Source organism: Sinohyriopsis cumingii, chromosome 19, assembly GCF_028554795.1.
Source record: "Sinohyriopsis cumingii isolate HCF-2022 chromosome 19, ASM2855479v2, whole genome shotgun sequence".
In the NCBI taxonomy this organism is placed as follows: domain Eukaryota; kingdom Metazoa; phylum Mollusca; class Bivalvia; order Unionida; family Unionidae; genus Sinohyriopsis; species Sinohyriopsis cumingii.
Window position 1 is genome coordinate 57,411,670 of NC_142979.1, and position 12,674 is coordinate 57,424,343.

Here is a 12,674-nt window from a genome sequence, read left to right on the forward strand (position 1 = left end):
CTTCTTCATTTCCTTTACTTGATCTGAAAACGACGACTTTCTTTTGTTCTTCTTTGGTTGGGCGGGGGAGGGGGCAGTATACCATATGTTTAGCCCACTCAGTCTGTAAACTCAGCATGTTGCGTCTGGCATAGCTAGCAATTTTTATGTTCTTGCTCAATATAATTAAAATTAAGCGAGATATATAGAGTTTCGAAGTTCTGTATATGTTGTATTGTATGTACCAATCGAATGATTAAAGCCAAACGTAAATTTTTTATATAAAAAAGACTCATCTTGCTAATAATTCATAAATTATAGGCAAATGCAAAAGTTTAACGATTTTTCCTCACACAGAGGAGAAAATTGATTATAATAATCAGTTCGTTGTGAAACATACAAAGTAACGATGAGGATCGTCGTCATTTAGTACCAACCAATGGAAGAAATGCGATTTGTCGTACATGCTGCACGCGCAGCACGTCGACCATTTGTAAAAACATTTTAAATCACGTGCTCTCTACTGCCTTAAATCCAGTTACATTCACGTGGACGGCAGTGCATGGGGCCGTGTGGAAGATACTTGGAAACATATTGCACTGGATTCCAACTTACAATAAATTTACCCACTACGATAAGAAATCAAACCACAAAGGTACCGCTCTCTCTCTCTCTCTCTCTCTCTCTCTCTCTCTCTCTCTCTCTCTCTCATCCTTCATTTTCTGCTCATAACCTTTGACCCAAAAAAAACTTCGAGAAGTAATTACTTTAAAGAAATTAGCGCAATTAATAAAATGTATTAATCATGAGAAAACTAACCTGCGCCGCGTGATTATTAGTTGCTTCGTGGAGTGTGTTTCGCTAGTTTCCCTAACTCGATTAAGATAACCTCTTCAATATAAAACAAAGAATAGTTTTAAGTTTATGAACGCATTTTGGCCTGTACGCAATGTACTTGGCCATACGACTTAAATGGGCACAAGGCAAACGATATATTGTAATTCTAACTGACAGTATAAACCAATGGATGAGAATAATGCGATTCGTCGTATTTACTGTAACTATTCTATATTGCATGTCTGTAATTAGAAATAGCTTTTAAAAGGTGTATTTAATACTGACAATAGACACGACACAACCAATGTTTTATTTGTTAGTTTCTTAATCTTTACTAAAAATTACAAAGTCTAAAACATATCTAAGCTGGCTTGAAACAATCACTAATAATGCACCGAAGAACACGTGTACATATATTTTCATGCAATATTAATCTTGTATTCGTACAGTATGGTCCTTGATATTATGGTGAACAATTTCAACTTTAAAACTACATGATTAAGGTGCCAATTCAATACGAGTGTTGTACTCGTTTGAAGTCGATCGCCCTAATAGATGGTATAATGGGTACATATTTTTTTAGATTCGTGAGAACAGTTTTCAGTGGCAGCTGACTCTGCGAAACAAAGTAACTCGTTTAAGTATTAGACCTTTTTCTTTATTAAAGTATAGCAAAATGTGCAAATCGTACGTTACTTGCACACGTATGATGGACTATACGCGTGTAAATATGGGTGCTCATTTGAATACCGAGGCTTTGTATTCTTTAAAAGGAAACACTTATCAATCTAAGGAACAATGGAGTTTTAATCTACATTTTGCTAAATCGACTCGAAATTTAATTAAAAAAATCAAAAGAAACCGAACAAATTCTCCATGAAAACGTGTCCCTTTTCACTTGTTCACATGCATCAGTGTACGGTTATTCATAACGAGTAACTTGAATCTCTAGACATTTCTTGACAATTCTATCATCGCTTGAAATTACCTTAAGAGGCGTCATTTCTTCAAATTGTAATGGAATAAACTCGGTAAAAATAACAATTTTGTTAATGTATAAAATCAAAATCCCAAAATTTGAGAAAGGGCTTGGCCAAACTTGTATACGGAATTTAGTAAGATATATGCAGTCCCAGCTTATTGTGTTTTTGTTGATACATGTTTACTTAGTGGCCTCAAAAATATTGTTCTTATCCCTCATAATGTAGACGTTGGCACGACACACAATGGTGGACACTAATTCAAACAATACTAAGTGTGGCCACTAGAGGTAAGGACGAGTAAACTCTACCTAGCAACTATATGTTATATGGGGTCAGTTTAAAATTGTAGTTGAATAGCTTGTAGTTGTTGAAATTTGGTTGAAGTAAAAGCAAGCAAAATACGGCAAATTTTTTAAATATCACCTATTTTTGACCGCTTCAGTGGTCTAGTGGTTAAAGTTTCCGCCTCAGAAGCGGGTGGTTCGTGGGTTCGATCCCCGGCTGAGTCATACCAAAGACTTATAAAAATGGTACTAACAGCCGCCTCGATTGGCGCTCAGCATTAAGATGTTAGTGTTAGGACTGGTCGACCTGGTGTCAGGATAATGTAACTGGGTGGGACATCATGCTACATAACTGCGGCATGATGCCCCAGTGCTTGACATCACTATAAACTGTCATACTGCAGACATCGTAGCGATATGGCTACGTTAAAAATCCGAATCACATACACACGCGCACACATATTAACCTATTAGTAATTTCAGTAATTCGGTATAGGTACCACTAACAGTTAGAACTCATTACAAAATTTATAGTTTTAGGCTTGGCAGATTTATGGCTAAAGTTAGTATACTGACCCAACCGTAAAATTTCTGCAAAATTTATTGGCGATTTATTTTATTTCAGATAAAAGAATAACTATATCCAATATTGTACAGTGTTACTAATTTTGCATGTCAACGTTTCTACAGCCCGTCATTAACCCCTTTCCCCCAGACTTGCAACCAGATTTTATTATTTCGTGTAATGAAACATTTTCCGTTCGTACGCTATGAACGACAATTTCTTAATAGCGTGTCGTCATAATTTAGAATGATCTTTCGAAGTACTTTTACATTTGCTATACATCCTCGTAAACTCGCTTATGGGTCTGGTCTTAATGCAAACAAAATAGACCCTCATCTGCAGTTACCTTATGCGCCGGCAGGTCTGGGTCTGTTGTTTGTTCTACTGATTCCTCACAACAGACTGCATATACCCTGTAAGAGAGCAAGTACGTTACCTCTGTGGTCCACTTTTGTTATCAAAGAAATATTCTATATCAACATGGCCGTCGTAGGGTCCACATTTCCGCTCTGCGATAATTTTTTCAGAATATGGTCACAACTTGCGCAAGAGCATTCCTGAGATGTGGCAACGAATCACATCGCCAGATGTTTACTTTTAGAGCAAAAATATTCCAAACTGAATTAAACGAGTTTAAAACGGGTACAATGCTTTGTGCACTTTTAACAACGCGGAAAACTCGTTCTTTTCAAATGTCGAATGCCGAGATTTCTTCCATGGGTGTCAGTGTGTTGCGGGGGGGGGGGGCGGTAACTTTGGCATTTGAGTATACCGTTGCAATTGTACTCTTGTCATGCTTCAGTAGGTCCGCCATTTTGTCATATTTCGTCATCGAAGAATGTGCAATTTCCACGTTTTATGTTAAATCTATTATAAGCGTCGGAATGTCCGCACAAGTCGTTGTTTTTGACATCTTTGGTTATTTAAAGCGTTTCAGCGATCAAAACCTATCACTCATCCCTAAATTTTGATACCAAGCTATACATTCGTTTAAATTTAAACGCCCCCTTGTTGTCCAAACTGAGGCCTAATAACCAGAAATGTACACGTAAACCAGAGAACTTCGGGCAACTAGCACAAGTCGAAATATGACAATTCGACGATTCAGCACCGATTTCTTGTACCGTCTATGCATTGTTGCTCATAACTTGTATCACCATAACGACATCTCAAAAGTTTCTCACGTGAACTGCTTAAGAACCATATTGACAATTTAATGAACACTTTTACTCGAAGATTCTCTGTTGTTTCTTGTCTTGCCTACTTGAATCCAATTTGGAAGGCATACACTTTGGTATATCAAGAATCGAATTGACTTCTTTAAAATCTGGTGCGAGATTTTACACATTCAGTGCAGGGTAAACAATAAACGCTAATCTGAGCTAATTGTAGCATATTCATTGCACAGCATATTGGAAGTGTATCTAGACCGCTCCTGTGGCCTAGTGGTTAGAGCGTCCGCCTCGGATGGGGGAGGTCGTGGGTTCAATCCCCGGCCAAGTCATACCAAAGACTGTTTTTTTAAAAAATGGTACTAATAGCTGCCTCGCTTGGCGCTCAGCGTTAAGAGGTTAGTGTTAGGACTGGTAGGACTGGTGTCAGGATAATGTGACTTGGTGGGACATCATGCTACATATCTGCGGCATGATGCCCCAGTGCTAGACGTCATTATAAACTGCCACATTGCAGACATAGTAGCGATATGACTGAAAAATTGTTAAAGCTACATTAAAAATCCAAATCACTCACTCGCTATGTAACTATGCATAGTTTATGTACAGCAATTGTGTGTACTGTGAAAATCGATACAGTTGTTAACGTACGTGTAGAGAACTTTAATAGTGACAGGATTTCTACAGCTGACTTGAACACCATCCACAATGCATTTTTTCCAAGTGGGAACTTGAAGGAATCTTGAACACTCGTTGCTGCTTCTTGTATGCTTGTAGAAATTTAACGTGAACTTTATTACGTCGATCAACACCTTGGTGGGAGTGTAGAGATACAATAAAAGAATACAGTAACTGTTTTTGTATCATTTACAAAGGTATTGAATTTCCTCGTTAAACAAAAGGGTACAGTTGACAGTAATCCTGCGTCTGAAACTGAGACGTTTAAAAATTCTTTCAATTAATCCGGAAGGTGTAGTCAATGTCGGCACTTTTTCTAATGACAATATTATTCTTCAACTCCATGCATACATTTTTTGTGCAGAAATGTGATAAAGCAAGGGGACTAGACAGTCTCTCTATGTTCAGAAATCAAATATGGAGCGAAAGCAGTACAGTATCTTTCATAAAATTGATTCGTGACACCTTAATGTAATGCTATTTTGTCGATATGGTGTCTAGGTCTGGTCGCACCGTGAATCTCGTGGTAGGCATGGTCAAATACAGAAGGAATGTTTAGGCTATTGGCCAGCTGCCAGTATTTTGTGAACACGTCAAATATTTTAAGAGAATAAACAGCAGAAGTAGAAAAGTATGTCAATTATACAATTTTAAGCAATTTTAGAGAAATTATTAGAATGACCAGCACGTCAAATGATTCAGCTTATACTGTCATCGCTATAGTACATTATCTTGTATAATTTAAATGAAGCATTGTCTAATTACTGGCAATCGCCAGATTCTATATTTTCATATTGATCAGAACAGTGAAACGTTCCAAATTTCTTTTGCAGATGGGATACTTTTTGTGTTCAACATTAGTTCTTGCGCTCTTAAGTGTTTCCATATCAATACCAGTACATGAAGGTAGGTACACAGAACATAGATGTGTAAAATAATCACTGTGGATGCCAGGACCTGATGGTAAGTGCACAGAACTTGTAAATGTAATTCCGTCAGTTGCTTTTCTTTCTTCCTAATCTCTTTGTTTTTGCCTCTGCTTTTCATGCTTTACATTTTGCGATATTTCGCTTGAACATTATTTCCTGGCTACGACATCTTGTAAAGTAACAAAGATTTAAAGACAATTCCGTGAAATGCGAAGTCTCATCTGGGATGTGCTTGCATTATTAAGGGAGTTGTCGTTATGATGAAACGCTTATATCTTCATATCTTGGTTGCTTTCGCTGACACGAAAACGAAAGAACCTCTCAAATATAGCTCTCTTCTACTGAAGTAGAAATCTCTTGCACTGCAATGCATCCAAATATGGCGTATAACCAAGCAAAAGCATGCACATTTGTACAGCCTTTTGAATCTAAATCATTATTTTCTGGTCCCTAAACTTCAACAAGTTGCAGTGTTTTTCAAAACCGATCACTTTATTTAGCCATTTTGGGATAACAAACTACTTTCAGGAACTGCTTTCATCCAAAAATGAAGTATTTGAAAACTTTGCAAACTTCTCTCCAGGGACGTAGGTGTTTTTAGTTGTATTCCCTGTCACTGCAAGGACGTACGCATATGATTTAATGGTAGGTTAGCACAATAATGGCTATATAGAACTAGTTTAAAATTCTGAGAAAATATTTTGTATGTAAATAGCAATAAAAAATTCAATAAAATCTTTACTTAGGAAAGGAGCCAACATTTCCTTCTCAGTGTCATTTTAGTCCAAATATTTTTTCTGTGTGGTAATTAAAATGTGTGTCCTTCTTGATTAGTACACCATGTATTTTTGGCAACATGATTTTAATAATAATAATAATAATAATAATAATAATAATAATAATAAGGTGGACTTCGTACAGCGCCTAATCCTGAGAAGCTCTAAACGCTTTGCAATATTAAATAACACAAAAACATGTACAAGGACAAAAATAAACACCATGAAATTACAAAACAAAAACGTGCTGACAATAGTCAAGGAAATAAACATTATCAAGTTTTGTAGTAGAAATATAGGCGTTTTAAGGGCACTCGTGAACGAGATCGTAGTGTCTTTGTGTCTAAAACCTTTGGGCAATTCATTCCACGTAGATGGTCCCTGGTAGGCAAAATACGTTGTCCGTACCTCGTAACTTGGTTTTAACCGCGTAAACAATGAGAATGAAAGTGTCGGGAGAGAAGCGTGTGGTTCAAGATAGGGGTGTATACATGGGTGAGGTCACAAGTTTATTGGACTGGAGCCAGTCAACGAATGAACATAGCGAACAGATTTTGTTTGATTCTGGATTGAACAAGTAGCCAGGGGAGGTTTGCTCGGTTCTTCATAATCTAAGGATGATTCGAGCAGCCGTGTTTTGAACTAAAGTTCCTGTAGAAGATACTTAGACGAACCAGACTGAATTGAATTACAACAGCCCAGTCTTGAAAGTACTAAGGAACATGCAAGTGGTTTAGTGGATCAACCGAAAGAAAACTGCGAATTTAGCTGATGCGTCTTGGCACTAGATATGCAGCCATGCACGTTCATTACATGTTGGTGTAACGAGAGAGCACTGTCGAGAATGACACGTAGGTTTCGTACTGACTGTGTACATTTAATGTTGGTATTGCTGATACTTGTTTGAGCGAAAGTACATGAATGAGAAGGTCTTTGTGTGGTGATCAGGATGGCTTTATCTTTATAATCATTCATCTGCAGCTTCTTACATATTGTTATTGACTTCACATTGGAAACGTGCCTCTCTACGCCTTGGATAGTTGTTGCAGCTTCAGCTGGGCAGATATATTTGTATATTTGAGTGTCATCAGCGAGCAATTAATGAGACTCCGGATGTCGATCTATGACACTCGAGGATGGCCGAGTGAAGAGAAAGGGGTCGAGAACAAAGCCTTGTGGAACACCAAAACATATATCACCTGAGCTGAAATGCTTTCCATTTACGGGCACGATTTGTGTCCTGTTGACTAAGTAGAACTTGAACTATAGTATGTTTCTATCTTAAATACAAAATACACGCTAGAGACGGTGAAGTATATCAGTCTATTGTGTCAAATGCCGCACACGAATCAAGGAGGGTGAGGACTAATCTTTCTACAAGCTAGAACAACATTTTCTAAGATTTTTTTTAAATAAATGAGATTGGAAACTGAACGGTAGTTCTTTAGATTGTTATGGTCCAATGTCAGTTTCTTTAACATATGCTTTACGCTGGCAGTTTTTAAAAAGTGATGGAAATTCCCCGAATGAGAGGGAAGTATTGATAACATCGGTTATTGAGGGAGTATTGAATCTTAGCACTCGAGCAACATTGATGTCGGAACAGGATCAAATTGAAATCATTATATGTCTCATCCATAGCGATAGGATCAAATGCCGTTAAAGGTGGCCGTTGATATTCAGTATCGCAACTACTAGGTTATGGTGAATTAATTGAAATTGTGTTGTCAACCCCATCTCAAATAGACTGAATTTGTTGCGGATGAACTTTGCAAAACAGGTCCGTTCGTAATCTCGAAGAACTCTTTGCAGCTGCAACTTCAGTGATCTTAGTACTATAGTATGCTGATTTTGCTGTGTGAACTGTGTTTATGAAACTCTTCTTAGCAGCCTCATAGATCAGCTTATGAATAGTTCTCTTTTAGCAGTGAGAAGCTGGTCCCTAAATCAACTATACCATGGAGAACACGCAGTAGGGGTAGATACAAATAATCTCTCAAATCAAGTGCTGGGTGTAAACATTTCGAGGTTGGATACAATTAAGACATTGTAAATAAATTTAAAAAAGGAGGAAGATGGCAAAACTTGCGTAAAGACTGTATTTGTATTGCTTTACGATTCACGAATAGTACGTACACAAGACTTCAAAATAGGTGTGCTACTGAATTACATTAAAAAAATCTTTAAACCAGTACGTGTGTGTGTGTGTGTCCGTGAGAATGTGCATGTATGTATCAGTGAGACGATAAATAAAATAATAAATAAAACGAGCAAGGTTGAATATTGATACGTTTTAAGATACATTCTGATAAAGTACTCTTACGGTAGTAACGGCTACAACAAAGGTCTCTAATTGATCCCGTATGTCAGCAACTAGATATATGCGCCATCTACACTTGCCTTTTTAATACCGAACCTAACATTTTGCGGAGAATCTAAAACGATTCGCTAGATTCTACATTTCTGGGCTTCATTCTAAGTTGCGGGCAAATCTAATTTATTGGTTTGCCAGTTTGGTTTATGGACATTCATTGTAATATACAATTTCTGCATTAGACAAACATATTGGGTTCTGAATACATCTTGCACATGATAGGCTAAACAGATTTATTTGTATAGCAAAGTATAGCATTGTTGTGAATACCACATTTTTCACCTGTGATTGTGCTGGAAAATGTTCGTTTTCTTCATGTATCTGTAAGACTTCCCATCTATTTTTTGTATCCTAGACTGGCCTTAAATTTTCCCCGACTAGCACAGCATTCCTACAAACAGTTTCAGCGGTTGACCAGCATTTGTGAATGATGAGGTCTACTTGTTGGTGCTTTCTGGGTAGAATGTGAGGAGGAAGTGTTCGCTCCACGTTTTCTTTTCCATTATATGTTTAAGAGGTCAGCACAGTTTGTTTGCTTGGCTTTTTGTATACATTTCCTATTATATCTGCGTTGAAGCCTTAACTTTTCGGATGTTGGGCTGGTTCTCTTCATCTTTCATCGAAAGTTGTGTCGTCTGAGCGAAATTCTCCTGATTCAAAGTGATGCTAAGGGGGATGCTTTGGGTGCAGTGCCTTGGGTGGCAGCTGCATGGAAAAAGGTACTGGACGTTTGTCTGTTGGTTTGGAATAAATGTCCAATGTGGACTGTGTTCTTGACAATTTAGTATTGGTCTAAAACTAAATGATCAGTGTTCCGAATTTAGGCTCAGATTTGATCAGTACGATGCATTCGTCTAGCTATAGAAGTTTGATTTCTAATCGGCCCTACAGACATTTGCATGCGGGGGGGGGGGGGATCTTAGACTACATGACGGTTTCGATTATCCGAGATAGTTCTTGCCATTTAATTTAAATTTACTGATTTTGTGAACTAGCTCCAGGAGACTGACCAGAAATGATGTGGGTGGCATTTTCACAGCTCGTGTTTTCCCGACTTCTTTATGTGTAATATTGATATAGAGGGATGTTGCGTCCAGTGAAACAAGAACTGTTAGGTGGTCACTTTCCACTGGTTTTACTTTTAACTAGGTAGTTCGTTGCGTCCTGAAGGTAGGAGAATAGTATATGGACGTGGGAACCAGAAGTAGTCTAAATATTCTTAAATTGGCTGGGTGACCGTTACCAGAGATAACAATCCTAATTTGGTTTCCTGGTTAGTGTATTTTGGATATGTGATAGAATCTCCATGCTCTTTGATTTTCAATGACAAAATATTTCTTGGTCCTCTGGTCTACCGATCCCGCTTGAAAGTTTTCATTCATGCCCTGCTAAACTATTTTAGGATATTCAAGTGTTGCGTCGTGGTTCAATTTGTGGTAGAACCTGACGTCAGTAAGCCGTCTGTTTCCTCAAGTCTACTCAGGTCATCACGCCGATCGCAGACCAGCTAATCTGATTATGTCAGTTCTATTTTTAGCGACTTGAATGCTTCCTTTTCCTCTTTTCTTAGGCTTAAGCATTTGCACGATTTGTTCGCAATTTCACTTTGGATGGATGAAGCCTCAAAGTTAGTAAAACTACCCTTTCCTGGGGTTGACTAAACTTGTCCTGAAATTTTTATGCTTCAGTGTGGATTTATTCCCGTTTATTTTGGCTTTTGTTCCATAAAAAGTTTCAAGTCTCATTCTGAGACTAGACTCTTCCGTGTCCACAAAGAAGCCACCTCAGTCACAAATTTTGCAGCAGGTATAGAATCATTGCCGGTTACAACACACATACAATATATGGTTTAGATCTACAGGTCATGCAAATGAAAACAATCACACGTATGCACACACATTTTCCTTTCTTTTTAAGTTTTTAAAGACTCGGAATATTAAATATACGCTGTAAATCACCCATGTGGACGGCTTCAAAGGTGAGTTCAATATTCACCCGTAACCTTCAAAACTTCCTTTAAGACAACATCTACATCCTAGTTAGGACGAACCTCTGTTAAAAATTCTCGCTCGAATGCGAGAGCAGCAATCTGACAATTAGCCAACTCGCCAGACTGCCAGTCGCTCCGATAGCTTTTTTATGTACATCTTCAGTTTATTAGACCTTCCCATAGACCAGAACAGTATTTGTTGCGAAACATTTGCATAATTACGTACTGACGTTGTAGATGTAATCAAAGGAATTAATTCGTAATTAATTTAAAACGAGTCATCTTGCTTTATACCGTTGTGTGTTTACATTTTACATGCATTTCGAAAATTCGATCCCCGCTTGTTCAGAAATCACAACCTAGCGTGTTAAGAAAGAGGATTTCCTAAACATACCGTCGGTTTAAAACTTTTACAAGTGTTTCAGAAACGACCAGGTATAAATACTGCTGTGTTTTCATAACTTTTACTCTGTGTCCAACATTTTTCACCCAACTAGATTTGCAATGTTCACATCTCCTTTGTGCAAGTAATGTGCTTTACTACTCGTATCAAACATTGATTCTGAGTGTACATTCAGGTGGTAATATAAATATCCTGCTCAGACTAGAGTCAGATTGATAACGTCCGATTGGATAATAATGTTCAATGACTGACCAATCAGAGGTGAGAACTGAGTGGAATCCAAGTTAAATTATGAGAGAGAGAGAGAGAGCTATTTCACAGATGAAGTTAAAGATTAGCGGTTTAGATCTACATTACCTCTACATATGATTTCATTTTCCATCTAACTCGCTATATAATTAATCAATCTTTGTCAAAGAACGGACACCAAAACCAGATTTATATAATTTTCATTTTTAAAACTTTAGTTGTCCACTACCCAGAAGAATGTCGGGATGGTCTGATTTCGGACGGTCGAGGTTACGATCATTTCCCTGGGGTCTGCAACATGTTTTACCAATGCTACAAGATCGCTGACAACAGGGTGGACTCCAAAATACATTTCTGCAGATTCGGACTATTCTGGTCCCAAAAGGTCCTTACCTGCGTCTTTCCCAAGGACTCAGAGTGTGAAGGTTAGTTCTAACAGTCAAACTAGATACATTAGGGTATATATGTATGTATACAAATAGTTTATTCCATATTTAATATAGTGTTTAAATATGTTAAGGTGTTTATTGTTATCGACTCATGGGAAGATGAAACTCTTCCGCTGAAAATATTGAGTAAAATGTTAAGGAGACTCGAACTATCAATAGCACATAAAGTACAGCACGGGCGAATACATTTAGTGTTGGAAAGGACTGGACACTATTATTGGCTGGAATCGCAAGTTTTGAATGACGAGGCCAGCGCATTACTTTGGACTACCTGCACTTCCATTAATGTAAATTGCCGATTCAGTTGTGTCAAAAGACTCGAAGCAAAACGTCCGGTCATAGGTTCTCAAAGTTCAGCGTGACCGCAGGTACAATAAACAATTGAACGTAATTTTAAATTCCAGTTATCATTTGTGAATAGTCATGGTCGTCTATACTTGTAAAGCATTATTGTAATGTTTTTTTTTTTTCTCTTCAAAATGTTTATATTATTCAAATGAGGACCTCCGACACTGAACCAAGGTAAAACTTTTCTAAAGCATGGCTAGGTATTTTCCCAACAGTTCATGAATACGTAGTGATTTTGTACATATTGCTTCCAAGTAATTCTTCTGCGAAATGACCATTTTAATAAAATAATCAAATTTAAATAAGGTTGCAGGATGCATTAATATAGTTGAAAATTGCTTCACTAGAATACTTCCTCAGATGTAACAGTTTCGCCCTAAACAATGACAAGTAGACCTCAAGAGGTTTGTACATTTTGCTTTAAGCGTTCATCCTCTATGACATTTGAAAACTAGCACCTCCATTCAGTTTCGATTACGACTCACTCGGAATGCAAGAGTTATGAATTTCTTCCAATCAAATGTTTAAAACCTCTGAGAGGTAGAGAAAGTTATTTTACAACACCCAGCATCAGCATCTGAGTACACATATGTCCGATCTTGCCGTGTTTTTGACTCCTAAGGGCTTGGGGATATAGAATAGGCCAGATACGCCCTTC

The 12,674-nt window shown here is 37.6% G+C and overlaps 1 protein-coding gene across 1 annotated transcript in view; it reads left to right on the forward strand.

The window, feature by feature from the left end:
* Nucleotides 1-479: 479 nt before the first annotated feature.
* The window catches only part of LOC149775755 (uncharacterized), a 31,501-nt gene continuing 19,306 nt past the window's right edge, over nt 480-12,674 (forward strand). Inside the window, exons 1-3 of the mRNA XM_089943373.1 lie at nt 480-634; nt 5,332-5,404; nt 11,438-11,644. Of these exons, the coding sequence (XP_089799499.1) occupies nt 542-634; nt 5,332-5,404; nt 11,438-11,644 (373 nt within the window). The 5' untranslated portion in view covers nt 480-541. The remainder of the gene's footprint in view (nt 635-5,331; nt 5,405-11,437; nt 11,645-12,674) is intronic.